A 16,900-nucleotide genomic window follows, 5' to 3' on the forward strand; every position below is an offset into this window, starting at 1 on the left:
TCTTTTAACTTTATATTAACTAAAAATATCTTTTTAGGATTACCAGGAACACTGGTCTCAATTTGAAAATGCAAAATCAAGCAATGGACCCAGAGGTCAATCTTCAGAAACAACCAATGGCCAGCAACCTTCCAGAAGACCAGCCACGCACAAGATTCAAAAACAGCATAAACACCGGCATGGCCCAAAGTCTTTGGTGACTGAAGAGCTGGTTGTCAGTCAAGGAAACCAGAATAACGCTTCCAGACAGCAGCAAACCCCAAATAAGCCTATACATACTGCAGTGAAACAGGAAACAGTCGTGATTATGAATGCCCCGAGCAATGATTTACAATACTCAGGTATACCGAGAAGCCAGGAACCCAAAGTAACCTCCAATAAATTTGCTCCACCACACCAGGCTTCTGACAAGGTATTATATAAAAATTCTACCAGGTGTCACTCAATGATGAATGTTAATACAGAAAGAGGACGCAAAGACCAAGAAGAGAAAAGATTTTCAAATCAGCAGCTACACATTGACACTCTTTCCAATATGGACTTGAACTATCTTCATGAACTGAATAAGAAACATGCATCCCTTAGCCAGAAAGGCTCTCAGTCTGTTTCTAACATAAATGATAATGGATCAACTGAAAATAAGAAGCAACCCAAACGGACTTATACAGAAACAAAGTATAAGAACTTAGAAATATTATGGTAAGAATTTCCTGTTTTCAAGTGGTTTTCTAGAGTAATAAGAGGCTGCTAGAGAAAGACAGGACGGGGAGGATGGGGTGGAGGGGCGGGGGCCGTTCATGGCGATGGTCAGGCAAGAGGAAAAATTCTCCTAACGACGTTCTTGCCTTTGATTTCTGCAGAAAATAGTCCACTTTTGATGTATTTCTTCTTCCCTGTCTCCTCTACTTTTTCCACTGTCGTTAAACCAGAGGTTGGAGGGAGAAGGGCAGAGGGACCCAGTCAAAAAAGATCAGTATATTTTGACGGTCGCAAGTAATGTTCAGAGGGAACAAATTCTCTCCAACTCTGTAATGGTCTATCCTAAGAAAATAATCTAAAATACAGGAAAAAAAACACTTGGGTATAAAAATATCATTTACAACCATATGATATTACTTATATGAGAAATCTAAAATATGGCACAAATGACCCTATCTACAAAACAGAAACAGAATCACGGACATAGAGAACAGACTTGTGGTTACCAAGGGGGAGGATGGGGAGGGAGAGGGATGGACCGGGAATTCGGCCTTGGTAGATGCAAACTATTACATTTAGGATGGATAAACAACGGGTCCTACTGTGTAGCACAGGGAACTGTATTCAGTATCCCGTGATAAACCACATGGAAAAGAACATGAAAAAGAATGTCTATATGTGGATAACTGAGTCACTTTGCTGTACAGCAGAGACTGTCATAGCACTGTACGTCAGCTACACTTCAATAAAAAAATATATACATATCATTTACAGACATGACAACAATAATTGAATAAGGAAATGTTTAGATTAATTATAATATTTAATATCATGTAACCATTAAAAACCATGTTTATGAGGAAATTCTTCTATAAAGAGAAAATAGTACAGTGCAAAAATTACACCTAAGGAGTATGAGCTCTATCTACTCTGTCAAAATGTGCAGAGAAGACGAAAAATGCACCAAAATGTCAATAGTGGTTATTTCTGGCAAGAGAGATTGGGATTATTTTTAATTTCTTCTTTATATTTTCTGAGTTGTCCAAGTTCCCTACAGTGTAGATGCATTACTTCTATAATTAGAAGAAAGAAAAGCTATTTTTAAAATCGGGGTATTTCTTGATATCATTCAGTCAAATGTGTTTATTACATACCTGATATGGCTGAATATAGGACTAAAATGCTATAAAAGATACAAAAGTAGTATGATGCATGGGAACCTTCAAGGAGCTTATTTTCAAAGTAGGGAGACAGTTTGACACACGTGAATTAATCAGAAGACATTTAAGTGCTCCACTTGGAGGTATGGAATGTACAATTAATAAGATTCAGAATTCGCTTCCTAGGAGAGATAGTGATAGATAGATAGCAGGCATTCTCATCTTTTTTTCCTGACTTTAGAGGGAGTGAGTCTAACATTTTTGCCATTAAAAATATTTAATTTTTAGTAGTTAGGGAGGTAAATAGGAAATGACCTCCTATTCCTATTTTTTTCCTGCAAAGAACTTCTATCATAAATAGATATTTAATATTATCAAATTCTCTGCATCAATTGAAAAATTTTCTCCTTGAATCCTTTATGTGGCTAAATGTGTTAACAGATTTTCTAACATTCCATCATCCTTTTATTCCTAGGACTAACCCAACTTGTCACACTATTTTAATATATTGCTTGATTTGATTTGTTAACACTGTTTAGGATTTAACATTCACATGCAGGAAGTGAGACTGGCTTAAAATTCTCCAATCTGCCATTGGCCCCCGCCTGGATGTGTTATCAAGATTATACCAGCCTTAAAATAATTCCCCCATTTTATATCCTCTGGGAGACTTCATGTACAACTGGAACTGCTTCTTGAAGATTTCATAGAATTTTCCAGTAAAACTATTTAGTTCTCATGTGTTTTTTTGTTTGGCTTTTCTTTTGTTGTTATTTGTGGGCAGATATTAAACTTTAAACTACTTACTTTTGTGATACTCATATATTTGTATTAATTTCTACTATGTTACTTTGTCCTAGCCACCCTACTTTTTCCAATACATATTGTCTTTATTTTTTTAATACTGTCTGTTGAACTGATAGAACTTTCTGCTACTTCTTCCCTCTACTGATTTGGAAATGCATATTCTCTTTCTATTCTCTTTTTTTTTTTTTAACTTACATTATTAACTAGTCTAGTGTTAAAATTTCTATTCTCCTGCAGACATATTCAAATCATTGGATTGTTGTAATCCAATCACCCTTTGTGTCATACATATTATTTTTATCCAGCATCTTATAGCTCTAAAACTAATCATTGTTTTATTATTGTTGTATAGAGTCAGTGCTGTTTTAGATTTAACCAGTTGTTTATTATTGTCTTTGCCTCCCATTCTTTTTTCCATTTTACTCTTTCTTCCTGAAGTAGATCCTTTAGAAGTTCTTTCAGCAAGTACATTTCACTGGTAAATTTACCGGAAATTCCTTTACTTTCCTCTCTATCTTAAATTATGTTTAACTTGATAAAGAATTAACCTCTTTGAAAACATTGTTTTTCTATTTCCTGGCTTCTCTATTTCTTCGAAAAGTCTTTTATCAATGTAATTATCATTCTTTTTGTCTTTGTCTTTTTTTCTCTTCTTGGTTTTGAGGTCTCTGTTTTTGGTGTTCTGAAGCTTTGCTGTGATGTATCTAGGTTTGAAATTTGTAATCCTGCTTGTGATTTTTCTGGGATTCCTATATCTGAGTGTTCATTTCTTTCATAAATTCTGGAAAATTATCACCCATTTTTCCTTTGAATATTATGTCTCCCAAATTTGCTCTCATTTTTCTTCAGAAACACCAAGTAGATGTATATTTGATTCTCTTATTCTAGACTGTGTCTTTTTAACTGTTTCTTATTTCCATCTCTTATCCCTCTATGCCTCTTTCTGAGAAATTTCCTCTAAGTTTCTAAGTCTCTTCAGCCCCAATATGCTCTTTGGTGTATCCACTGAGTTGTAAATTTCAGTAATGGTGTTTTTCATGTCTAGGAGTTCTACATGGTTCTGATTAAAACCTTCCTGTGATTTTTTCAGAATATATTTCTCGGGGTTTTGATTTCTTCTTTCATGTCTTTAATCATTATAAACATGCTTCCTTATGAATGCTGTCTAATATTCAATTACCTTAAGTTCTTAGAAATCTGCTACTGCTTTGTGTGTGTATCTGCTCATTCTCATACTTGGTAGGTTATTTACTCACATGTTCTAGGATTTTGGATTGTGAACTTTTGTTTATCCATCTTCTCTGTAGACACCTAGGCAGGCTTGGGTGGGAATGTATCCTTCCAGAGAACTTGCTTCTGACAGATACTACAGAGGTATCCTTTCTCTAAGATCACTTTATGTTAATTTCTTGGTGTTGGATTTCCATGATTATGTGGGGAAGGTAAATTTGAACCCCAAATATTGTCCCGTAGATATTCACAGGGAATTTTTTTCCCAGCTCAGAGCCTACATTAAGACAGATAGTCTTGCTTTGTTGTTTTCCAAGGCTGGTGAATGAGTTTTTCACTAATTTACCTTTTTATTGAGGGTGTAGCGCTTCAAGGGTTACATACAGCCTTCACGCAGGCATCTCAGTTCTGATTCTCTGCCCGACACAGAGCCAAGATCTCACATATCCCATACCAGTGTTGAATGGTGAAACTCAAGCACTTAGGTCCAAACTCCCTCAAAGAAAGCCATAGCTTCATCTTATCTAAATCTGCTTTAGTTTTAGTTTCTGTTTAGTTTGTGGTCTCTGAAGATTCCCTGTCTCTCTTACAAATCCAACTATCTAATTAAAAGGGCATTTGTTTAATTTAATCCACCCTGTCCAGGTATTTTGTGGTGGGAATGCCTTTGATTTTTCAGAATGATGTTTTTTCTATTCTGAATGCACTAAATGAAAGTTCTAAGTAAGAGCTAGACTATCGTAAAGAAAAAATAGAGGATATTAAGAAATTAATGTATTTATGAAAAGATTAAGCTAAAGAACATTAATTTGATTGGGGGAGTGATAAATACATCAAATGAATGGTTCATAAAGACTTCTATGCTAAAAGTCTTATGTATCTAGGTTTCATTAACAGATTTGTGCTTTTTTTTTTCCTTTAAGGAAGTTCCATTCTTCCTCTGAGAGCCAACCTGCTAGTGCCTCTCCAGACTCACGGCTCACCCAGACAATGGAGCAGCATCAGCAAGCGCTAATGCATCTGACTGAGGTGCATCCCCACGAAGGGGCCTTACCCGGCGTCACGCTTCCACCCATACCGTCAAGGGTGGAAAGTGAATCCCAACTCAGTTCAGAGAGAAGCCAAAGAAACCAAGTGAAAATTAGCCGTAGCAATTCTGAAGGCTATCTGTTTCAACTGCAAAAGGGGAAGAAGCATAGGAAAAGAAGCAGCATTAAGGTAATAAAAGCATCTTACTTACTTAACCTTTTATTTTGATAATACACAGGGACCTTGATTTTCATTCTCCTTATCACAGGCCTGGAATAGGGGTGCTGCTGCCCCTCCTTCTTCCTCTAGTCCCCACCCCTTCTCAGCCTTCATCTCACCTCAGCTCCTGCAGTAAAACACCCAGGACAGCCAATGACTGGGCTTTCTTCTGAAATGTTTGCTTTACTGAGTTCTGTGTTTACCTAAGATTCACCATGACTAGCACCTTTGTGCACTTAGGTCTTTCCCATCAGGTCTGCTTTGTTAAATAAGGGAAATGGGGGTGGGAGGCAAAGAGGAAGGTTTCCAGGAAGAAATGAAGGAGAGTTGAAGGAGTCTTTTTATGTCCTTTGTGTTTCTCTACTGTTACAAACAATAAAAACCCCTCAGGAAAGATCACTTGTTTCTAGTGTCAAATAGTAAGGAAAAGGCTGGAAAATGCATTCTGCTTTACTGGGCAACAGGGAAGTAGTTGCCCAGTTTACTGGCTGGAAGCAATAGTCCTGTGGTGGATTGGCCCCGCCAGGAACAGACTCTGAAATGGAGATTTGTGAGCAAGAGAGTTACCGGGGAACCACCCCTGTCGGGGAGGGAGAGGGCAGGGCCGGGTGAGGGAGAAGGGGTGGCTTTGAGGCTGGTGCAAAGGACGCCTCAGCCAAGCCTATGAGGGTTCTGAAGTTGGGATGGCCCTTCAGAGGCAAGGAACCCAGATGTTCCCCCACATGGATCAGCCATTGGCTATTGACTGTCTCTGGGGGAGGGTTGTAACTTTGGGCACAGCCGCTCCATCTGGCTGAGGTCAGTTCTTAGGGAGGGACTCGACTGTGAGCTGTAGCAGACAACACTCCCAGCAGCCGGGGAACCAGTGGACACCCGTGGGGCATCCACTATAAGGCAGATTTAGGGAGCCATCCTTAGTTCAACTCAACATATATGTGTTGAATTCCTACCAGGAAATGTGTCAGGTGCTGGGACGTATAGCAAACGAGCCACGCCCTTTCCCCAGCAGTATCATGTTGAAATAAAAGAGAGAGAGATGCACAGTGAACACAGAGGAGCACAGAGGGGGACACATCCCCACCTGCAAGTCAAGCAGAGTTTCAGGAGGTGATCGTGAGGCATCTTAGAGGATGATTGAGAGTTAGCAAAAGAAGGAAGACTTGAAGTATTTTAGGCAGGGGGACCAGTGTAAGTGAATGTTCTGAAGCTTGAGAGAACACAAAGCATGCTGGGAACTGATGCATTTTAGGTCTGCTGTCACTCAAACTGGGAGGTGCTGAGTGTTGAGAGGTGACAGTGGAGAAGTAGGTCGGGCACCGGGTCTTCGAGGATCTTGCTCGTCATTGGAAGAAGGAGGGCTCTAATCCCTCAGCTGGTGTAGGGGCGGGGGGTTGGCAGGGGGCATGGAAGAATTTTAACCACAGTTAGATTAATGTTTTAGAAAGACTGCTCTGGCTGTGGTGTGCAGGGCAGGTGCAGGGCACTCCAGGAATAGGGGATCGTGAAGTCAGTGGACACCCACATGCGAGCCTCAGAAAAAAAGGAAAGGGTGGCCTTGAAGAGAAGAAGGGAAAGCTGGACTAGAATGACAGTGGGTCCTATTGCAGAGAAGAAAAGGAGGACCAGCTTGGTGTGTCCTCCTGAGACAGAACCTCAGAGGTTGATGCACATGAAACGCCCCAGCCCACTGCCGCCACCTGCGAGCCTAGGCCTTCAGCTCACTCACAGACCCGGGGTCCTTCCCTCCGCCCCTTCCCACACGCTGACCTGAGGGCTTCTTGAGCTCCTCACGTGACCCTCCCTCACATCCTCCGTCCTGCCGGGGTACCTAATTCTTGCCCAGGCTGTGGAAACCACTACTGGTTGTTTAGAGCTGGGATGATCCCCAGTTTCACAGTAAATAAGAAGAAATGTGCTCCTGGCTTCATAAGTAACTTATTTTTCCACCAAAACATTATTACTTGACAGTTAATTGTACCTAATCTGAGGTATGATTAGTACTGTTTTCAAGTACTTCATAAATAGAATAGGGTTTGTAGACTGGACTAGGAAGCCAGACACTGTGCGTATTATTATTTCTATAGGGAAATGTATTCGGAGCTCAGGAGCCAACACATTCTCAAGGTGAGGGCATGCTGTCACTCTGGAATTTACGAGTTACCAGGGCCTAAAAAAGAGCTCAAACTCACTACCTTGGAAGAGAACCTTCTGGGTTAGGGTTCTTGCCAACTGTGGATTATTGTTGACAATGCAAGCTTTTAACAATTCCTAATGAGCAGGGTTTATTGGAAGTCACGCACTCAGCCATTTCTAAGTTCTCATCACCTAATCTCTCTGTGACTCGGACAAGTTATTGATTCACCTGAGCCCCTATTTCCTCATACGCACAATCAGAATTGTTCTTTTTGTAGATTTGGTTTGACAGTTAAGTGAAATAATGTATTAAAACCTTAGCTTAGGGCTTGCCTGGTGGCACAGTGGTTAAGAATCCACCTGCCAATGCAGGGGACACGGGTTCGAGCCCTGGTCCGGGAAGATCCCACATGCTGCGGAGCAACTAAGCCCGTGCGCCACAACTACTGAGCCCACTGCCACAACTACTGAAGGCTGCACACCTAGAGCCTGTGCTCCACAACAAGAGAAGCCACCGCAATGAGAATCCCGCACACCGCAACGAAGAGTAGCCCCCTGCTCGCCGCGCGCAGCAATGAAGACCCAACGCAGCCAAAAATAAATAAATGAATAAATTTAAAAAAAAAAAAACCTTAGCTTAGTGCCTAGCAAAGAATAGACATCAACTAAATGTTAGTTTCCTTTCCCTTCCTTCTCCTTTTGGTGGTTTGAATCTGTGTTTTACCGAGGGAAGGCAGAGGACAGTACCCAGTGATGGTGTGTATCATGACACATCTAAGATCGGGGAGGGAAGGGAAGAGGAAGAAAGAGAACTTCCACTTCCCACTTCCCAAGCCCTCTTTCCAACTTGGGAAATCCCTGCCTTCCTGCTTTCTCTCAGAGATGTTGCAATCCACACGTATCCATTTTCTCCATCCAAGACTTTCAGCCTACATCCGACAAAGACACAGAAGCACTCTTTGTCCGGGAAGCCATTCCAGAAGCTAAAATGATTTAGAACCGAGCTATTTGTATATGACAGCAGGTAGCCGGGGCCCCAGACAGAGGGACTCATTCCCCAGGTCATGCCCATTTCCTAGTCAAAGCAAATCTCATGGTTGCCAAGGGAATCGACTCGAATCACATTAAAAATCTGAGGATTTGTCAAGATAATAGGCCCAAGCACCGTTCCTCTTCTCCTGGCAGTTCTGTTGTGACCAGTTTACGACATTCAGCATTGTCCACGCCACTGAATGCAGACATCAGGCAGTGAGAGAGTAAACACAGCACAAGTGATGACAAACAGTAATAAAAGTATCTACCGCAACCGGCCACAAAGTAACTGCTTAAGGAGTTCTCTGACAGCTGTGTCGAGCTGAGCTGCAGTAATTAACCCGTGTGTTTGTTGTCACAGACAATCCGGGTGTTGCTGCTTGACTGCTTCTAAGACGAGGTTTATTTGGATTAAGTTTAGCAACCGCAGAGCAAATTTCCTTCACTTGCTGTTCCGCAGTATTTGAGGCATTGTTTTCCGTCCCGTCTCTGAGTAACTTTCTCACCCTTACACATCTGAGGAATGTTCTGGAGGAAAGCCCCGCAGTGTCCCCCACAGCAGGGCACGACCTCTCAGAGTTGAAACAAGTCCTCCCGGGACAGTCAATGTCATTTCCAAGTCAGGCACCTTTTGCGTCCCGTTTACAATAAAAGTCACTCTTCCGGCTTGAGAAGACCTGTGATTGATGGCCGGCAGAAACCTTCCACCAGGAGATCCTATGCCAGACTCTGCCAAAGCCACGACCAGTGGACACCAATTCCAAGGGGTAGATCTGGTCTGGTCAGCCGTCAGCTAGAGCCAGGGTTGGCTGATGTCACCCTGTGTGCATCTCATGCAAAGAGTAACAGCAAACCCCGCCGGGGATGTTTTGAAAACATGCTTTTATTTTCCCCGTGTTTGGAGACCTAATGAGGCTATTATTGTTGATTTAATTTTTAAAAATGGGGGGTGGCATGGTGTTATTGTGACCTTTTGGTCTTGTAACAGCCAAAGAGAGGTAAATCAAACTAAATTCTAGGGATTATTTGACTATGAAAGCCTTTTGAATAGACAGAAAGTAGCTTAGTGGTTGCCTAGGGCTGGAGGTGGGGGGAGGGAAGGGACTGCTAATGGGTACGGGGTTTCTTTTTAGGTCAATGAAAATGTTCCAAAATTGGATTGTGGTGACTTTCGCACAACTTGATGACTATACTAAAAACCACTGAACCGTACAACTTCAAATGGGTGAATTTGGTGGTGTGTGAATTTTATCTCAATAAAGCTGTGAAAAAGAATTTTGATGGAAAGAGATCAAACAAAATTACAGCCCTGAGAACCAATCAAGATTACTTGAAGCTAACAAGTAAATCCAGGATTTTTCATTGCCAGTCACCCAGAACAAACTCTGTTAGGAGCCATCGCTCTCCCTTGAGAAACATCTCTTCACTGGAAGCAGCTCAGCCTGTCAAGGAGTCAGTGGCATTTGGAGATGACCCCTTCGGGCCACACTCTTTCCTTCGTGTCAGTCTGCGGTGCTAGACCCTCGGCTCTGTTTTTCTGTGACAGCCACGATGTTTATTCGAGGTGATAGTAAGAACTTCAGCGGGGATGCAATAAGCGATTATTCATGCTTTACATTACATCTTTTGTCAGTTGGTGGAATGATTAAAGCTAAGCTGCTTCAGACTAAGGATGCGATTTCTGGGCACTGATCATTTCTGTCTCATCAGTTTTGGACAAACTGGATTTATGACTTGGATGTGAGTGGGGTTCTCTCCTTTTTCATTACTGGTTTACTTTGGCAAATGGTAACTTAGTGATTTCAAAACAATGGCGGAGATGGCATATGCCAGATAAAGAACAAATTTGCAATCGCAAAGTATAGGATATCTGAGTTCATTCACCTATTAAAAATTAGCAGAGGTTTTAAAATGTGATAATACCCAGTGTCATCGAGGTTTGGACAAAAAGAGCATTCTTCTACCTTGTTAACAGAAGTGTTCATGAATGGCCCTGAATATGTTCATGATTCTGTCTCAATAATCTCACTTCTCTTAATTTATCTCAAAGAAATAATCAGAGTAGCCCACAAACAATGCTCATCCCTAGGACATCTTAAATGTTCAACATTTAGAAGAATCGCTAAATAATTCAACTATAACTAGACAATAGAATGTTACACATAAAAATCACATTTTCAGAAAACATGTAGTGACAGGGAAATACAGTGTAATGGTAACCTTCTCAGCAAAAAAAATAACAAAATAATTTGTAGCATAGGGACAATTTTATAAAAGTATGAACAGATACATCTAAAGGGCAGGAAGCAGCTGTAGTGGTTTTGCTGGGTGATGAGTCTATTCTCTTAAAGGAGATTTATGATTTTGAAATGCCTTCAATGAACAATATTTCTTCTATATACTTCTTCTATATATTATATTCTTCTGTATACTATATTTTAATTATTTTAGTCCAAAGACTTAAGAAAGGATCTTCTTTGAACTTTTAGAATTAGATGCACTGAAAGAGTTTTGACTACAAATATTTAACATACTAATCAGGCAAATTCTGTTTACAGAACTTTTAATCCTTGCAGTGTAGAAGTGTTGCCTAAATGACACATGATTTTGGCCCTGTGAAGCGCTATGTACTATAAAAATTTTGTAGGACCTTAGAAATACTGCCTTCAGCTACAAGTCACAGAACTACTCTTTACGGCAATTTCAAAAAGAAGGGTTCATTCTTCTTACATAGTTAATCCACAAGTAGGTAGTTGCTAGCACCGGTGGTTCTATAGCTCAAAACATCAGAACCAGTATTTGTTCAATTCTCTTGCTCTTTTTTTCTTTCCTGGCTACAAGATTGCTGCTGTATCTCCAGAAATCACATCCACATTCAAGGCAAGATAAAGGGAAAGGGGGAGGGGCTGTGCCAATCCAATTAAAGGTTTTCCAAGATGCACCCTCTGCCAAATTCTCTCTTAGGAAAGGGCACGTTAGATATATTGTATATTTTAGGACTTAATAATTAACAGGAACTTTCCAAATTTAGAAAAATACCATGCCTTGCCATTAGCATATAGACAGGTGGCACCATACACGGTTAGTTCAGAACTGCTGCCCCTGCGGTATGGCAATTTATCCTAAGCACCAATTTTGAGGTACCCTAAGATCATTGCCGTCACCCAAACCATCTCTTTGGTATCGTCCTTCCTGCCCTTCCCAAGGAAGACAACTCAATGAACTCACAAATGCAAAGAAAAGAGGCCTTTGTTTCCCCACAAGGGTATCTGCTGCAAGTAGCAAGTCAGATTTCATGTCAAAAGTGGGAGTTTGGGGAATATCTTAACCTATCCTACAGTCAGGAGCGCGTTAGTATTTTTCCTGCCTGTTACTGTGCTCGACCGACATAATTTAATAATTAAATAGCCTCGGTCTGTTACTCTGTCCCTTTATTTTATTTTATTTTTTTTTTTTGTTTGTTTCTGCGGTACACGGGCCTCTCACGGTCGTGGCCTCTCCCGTCGCGGAGCGCAGGCTCAGCGGCCATGGCCCACGGGCCCAGCCGCTCCGCGGCATGCGGGATCCTCCCGGACCGGGGAACGAACCCGCGTTCCCTGAATCGGCAGGCGGACCCTCAACCACTGCGCCACCAGGGAAGCCCATACTCTGTCCCTTTAAATATGCAACAGTAATAAGCATTGTCGTATAAAATTTTTTGTACCTTTCAAAATATCCAAAATCACACTGAATAAAATGAGTTTCTCAGTGGGTCTTGCTTAGACTCTTAACCCTTAAATGTTTCCTTTCTTTTGAACATTATGACATTAGACAGGGTGCTCTCTCTTCGAGGCAGTGTGCTTACCTGATTCGTTTAGATCGCCTCTTCCAGGGAAATCTGTTGGTTCAGTGAACGGTACAAAACTAGACATACTACTCATAGCAACAGCAGCAAATTAGTAATGTATCCGTTACGTTAAATTAGTAACGTATCCGTTACGTTAAATTAGTAATGTATCCGTTACGTTACATTAATAACGTATCCGTTACGTTAAATTAGTAATGTATCCGTTACGTTAAAAATGTTAATAACAAAGCAGCACTTCGCTCACTTGAAATTTTTTATTTATAATTTTCAGAATTTCAATGTTTTTTATTGCAGAAGTAGAAAAGTCCAAACATGTTAGCTCACCAGCTACAAATTACCAAAGAAACTGTTATCAGTGACGACCATTAAAATGGAAAAATTGTCGGGAAACACACCCACTCTCCCACGGTCCACACAGGCTGCCATTCTTCATTTTGCTTCTTCCCTTTCTTATGTGGCCATGACAACTCGAGGGTGGGGGACATACAAGTCTTTAAAAGAAACTGTCTCTTTGATTGTATTTTTAGAGTTCCAAGCTGAAAGGTTATCAGAACAGAGACATGAAGCTTGGAGGCCTCGGACCTGACCTTGAGTCCATCAGAGACAAAGTGAGTGTGATGTACATATAGCAATTCCAGGGTTGGATTTGCCATTTGTCTTCCAGCAAAACTGTATAAAGATACCCCCAGAACCGAGGGGTAGGGTAAGCTGTGACAAAGCGAGAGAGAGGCATGGACATATATACACTACCAAACGTAAGGTAGATAGCTAGTGGGAAGCAGCCGCATAGCACAGGGAGATCAGCTCGGCGCCTTGTGACCGCCTGGAGGGGTGAGATAGGGAGGGTGGGAGGGAGGGAGACGCAAGAGGGAAGAGATATGGGAACATATGTATAAGTATAACTGATTCACTTTGTTATAAAGCAGAAACTAACACACCATTGTAAAGCAATTATACTCCAATAAAGATGTAAAAAATAAATAAATAAATAAAAACAAAGGTATGGACCTGAAAAAAAAAAAAAAAAAAGATACCCCCAGAACCAAGTCCTAATTCAAATGTCTCCCTCTGAATAGAGACCCTTCTGAAGCAGCATTGGTAATAAGCCCCGGGCACTACTTCTACCATAAAATAAAATTACTCAGCCAATGTTGTTTTATGTATCCACCTTTTAGTTAGTTTTGAAGGCCCAAACAGAAAAGTGGGACACATGCACATGAAAAGAGATGTGTGTGTTATATGGTCGTTGGTCTTTCCCAATAGAGTTATCTTGATAATACTGAGGAGTGGCTACAGAGAAGACACTCAGGGTACGAGTTTCCCAAGCCATGAAAAGTACATCCACTTTATTCTCTTTCCTCTAGTGAAAGGAGATCTTCATTTAATGTGTTTTAACTGCAGCTGCACTCAAGGCCTAAAAAGAGAGTAGAGTTCAAAGTTGGAAGCAAAAGTGAAAATAAATTGGGTAAACGCAACAAAGAAGAGGCTGAATGGGATTTAGCCACTGTTAAGTGAACACTGGGTGTGCTATTGCGGTGACATTCCGCCCCTCAAGAGAAACTATTTCTAGGAGAGACATTAACTTAACCATTTCACTGCTGTCACCTTACACGCGGTGATCCCATTTCCCCCGTGCCCAGCTCACTAAAATTAGTGTCAATTTAGATAGAGAACAGAGCGATCTAGCAGGACCTGTGAGTCACCCTCACTTTGTTTCTCTGAACAGATGCAGAAATTAATACAGCAAAAGGAATATGCAAAACAAGTAAAGGAATACAACATGAAGGCACTATCCATCCCGTCAAAGCCACAAATAGCAAAGACTGAAAATAAATCTGCTGTCCCTCGGCAGAAGGTAAGAAATTCTCACCAAGGCAGTTGTCTTTTTAATTAGAATTAAAAGGAAACCTCTGTGACCTCACGACAATGAATTCTCCACATTATTTGAACACAGAGGATGTTTTAGCTACTACTGTTCCTGCGGCTCCCCATCATTCACAGATATTGATGTAAAAATGATATACACACATATGATGCTGGAAGGTTAGCCTCTTTTTTTCCCTGAAGTTCACTGTTATCTTTAGTCTTCCACATGTTTTCCTCCAAGTATAGTGTTTCGAGTTTCTCACACAAAAATTCAATGGTTAGGTGATTTCATAGAAAAAAACTAATAATCCTGATTAACCATCAATTTCCTTCTCTACCATTAAATAAGTTTTAAGAAATTAGCATCTTCTTGCCATGTCTGGGTGCTTATGTCAGAGGAAAGTCCTTCACTGTTTCTCTCAAGTTCATTCCCTATATTTCTCCTAAGGGATGGTACTATATAGGTTCCTCTACCCAATAAAAATGATAAATACAGGATGTTCTCCCTCTCAGAAGTCATCCAACTCTAAGTTGTGATGTGAATGAAATACGTTCTATGGAGACACCGAGCTTTGCAGTACAAGTCTCTGCCTCAGTCCCAGGAAGGACGTGGGACCCTTTGCACGAGGGACAAGTGACCCTTTGGTGCTTTTAGGAATTTGTACTTCGTGTTCTCTTTCACAGACTCTCATATTTTCTATCTATTGCCTTCCTTCCTCAGACCTTGAAGACCTCAATCCACTTGATTGAGTTTCCATGATGCCACTTTTTCTTTTTTTCTCCAGTCCATTATTTGTTCATGAAGAAATTCAAGGCAACAAGTCTATAATTAGAAATTCCAATAGAAGTCAACTACACACACTGAGAAGTCTGGAGTTTTTCTGTTTTGGAGATTTTTCCCCTTCTAGGACCTACATATACTATCCATTCCCATTTTAGCTCTCAAGAAACTCTTATTAAACTGTAAAACTGGGGGTGGGGAGAGAGAAATTAGGAGTTTGGGATTAACATCTAACACTACTATATATGAAATAGGTAAACAACAAGGACCTACTGTATAGCACAGGAAACTATATCCAATATCTTGTAATAACCTATAATGGAAAAGAATCTGAAAAAGTATATATATATATATATATATATATATATATATATACTGAAACTAACCTGAAACTAACACCTGAAACTAACACAACATTGTAAATTAACTATACTTCAGTTTTAAAAAATGGTTAATTTTAGAAAAGTAAAACATATAAAGGCAGATTTAGAAATCATATTCAGTAATCTCATTTTTCTTGTAATGCCTGTCAGAACTGCCATCACTGAAAAAAAGACTGCCTTTTTTTAGTATCCAGGTATCTATAGATATGCTAAAGAAAAGGAAACAATAATTTTCAACCTCTAATAAATACTTGCCAGAGTTGTAAGAACCCAGAAACAAGAATAGTTGGTGTAACAATGGAGACTCAGCTTTATCTCAACTACAGTGATGTCTTTGGTCTCAAGCTGTAACAAGTCCTCTTTGGATGGAAAGGTCAGTTAATATCTCCTCAATAAAGGTTTGGTTTTAATAAGACTGCCAGCAGCTAAACAGATCAAACACATAAGAAATCTATTTTCAAGCACTTGAATAAAACTCAGTTTTATAAAGAAAACATCCAGCGTCACAACCGTACATATCATTCTTCAACTCTCTTTTTTTCCACAGCATTTTGTTACGTGGCTAATTGATTTTGTTTAAACTGTGCGTTATATTGCATTATTTGTATTTTCCATTTGGTCTCCATTTCCATCCATCCCTTAGTACATTATTGTAGCAATAGTCTCCAATTATATTATCAATAAACCTTTCCTAAGACTAGATTTAATTTAAGGAATCCAGGGTTCACTTCCCATCTCAAATAAAATTTTATCTTTATGCTTTTAGGCTTTGGAATATGCTAAGACCATCCCCAAACCCAAACCTTCAAATCTGAGTGATCAAGCCTCAAAGGAAAAGAAAAATCCAACCCATGCTGGAAACGGAGACATTTTACCTGAAATCTCACTGCTGGAAGTACTGCAGAACAGACATGAAAGGGAAAAACAGGCTGTGGCTGCTTTTAAAGCCCTTCATATTGTATAGACAAGATATGACCAGAGATGCCCAGGGGATGGACTTGGAGAAGAGAAACTCCAGCCCACTGCTCTGCATTGAGAGTGATGACCTAGCATCGTCACCTAACTGCAGTCCACGTTTGCTTCGTACAGGGTTTAAAATATGGGGCCCTATTACATTACGGCGCCATATTTTACTTTCCAGGAAGAAAAACTATTTTAATTATTTATTTTCAAATCAGTTAATATTGGGGCTGAATAAGAACTAGGGAATAAAGCCTTTTGGTTTTATACTGGATCCTTTCATTTCTTCTTGGCTTTATATTGGCTCTTTGAATTTCTTAAATGATCGCTACCCTTTCTTAGCATAATGAAACTCTTCAAGTTACCCAGAAATAAATGTATCTACTTGTGTTTCTTTCTCATTTTTCTGATTAAAAAAAAACTATAAACACTTCAGTTTCTATTGAAAAGAACTCAACTTGGACTAAACACCGGTAAATTTTGCAATATCATTTCCAAAATATTTCAAAAATCTCTAAATTTAGCCAAGGGTTTATATGTAAAATTCAAAAAATGAAAGTGCTTCTAGATGTGCTACTCAAGTAAAACAAATCTCAATGTTGTTCTAACAGAGCATCAAGATATTAATTAGAAATCCACCAAGTCCAAAAGCACTCAACTCGGGCACCTCTGAGAGAGACACTTTCTCAAAGCTGCTGACTCCAAGTACATAAATTTGCTGAACATCTTGCCATCAAAAATACCTTAAAATATC

At 40.1% G+C, this 16,900-nt stretch overlaps 1 protein-coding gene across 1 annotated transcript in view; it reads left to right on the forward strand.

Moving 5' to 3' along the window:
• JHY (junctional cadherin complex regulator) overlaps positions 1–16,541 on the forward strand; it is a 63,535-nt gene extending 46,994 nt beyond the window's left edge. Inside the window, exons 4-8 of the mRNA XM_022560406.2 lie at positions 38–699; positions 4,820–5,114; positions 12,684–12,764; positions 13,883–14,011; positions 15,953–16,541. Coding sequence (XP_022416114.2) covers positions 38–699; positions 4,820–5,114; positions 12,684–12,764; positions 13,883–14,011; positions 15,953–16,150 — 1,365 coding nt within the window. The 3' untranslated portion in view covers positions 16,151–16,541. The remainder of the gene's footprint in view (positions 1–37; positions 700–4,819; positions 5,115–12,683; positions 12,765–13,882; positions 14,012–15,952) is intronic.
• Positions 16,542–16,900: the final 359 nt, after the last annotated feature.

Source organism: Delphinapterus leucas, chromosome 7 (genome assembly GCF_059928025.1).
Source record: "Delphinapterus leucas isolate spDelLeu-1000000601 "Yukka" chromosome 7, BTC_Dleu_Yukka2, whole genome shotgun sequence".
Classification (NCBI taxonomy): domain Eukaryota; kingdom Metazoa; phylum Chordata; class Mammalia; order Artiodactyla; family Monodontidae; genus Delphinapterus; species Delphinapterus leucas.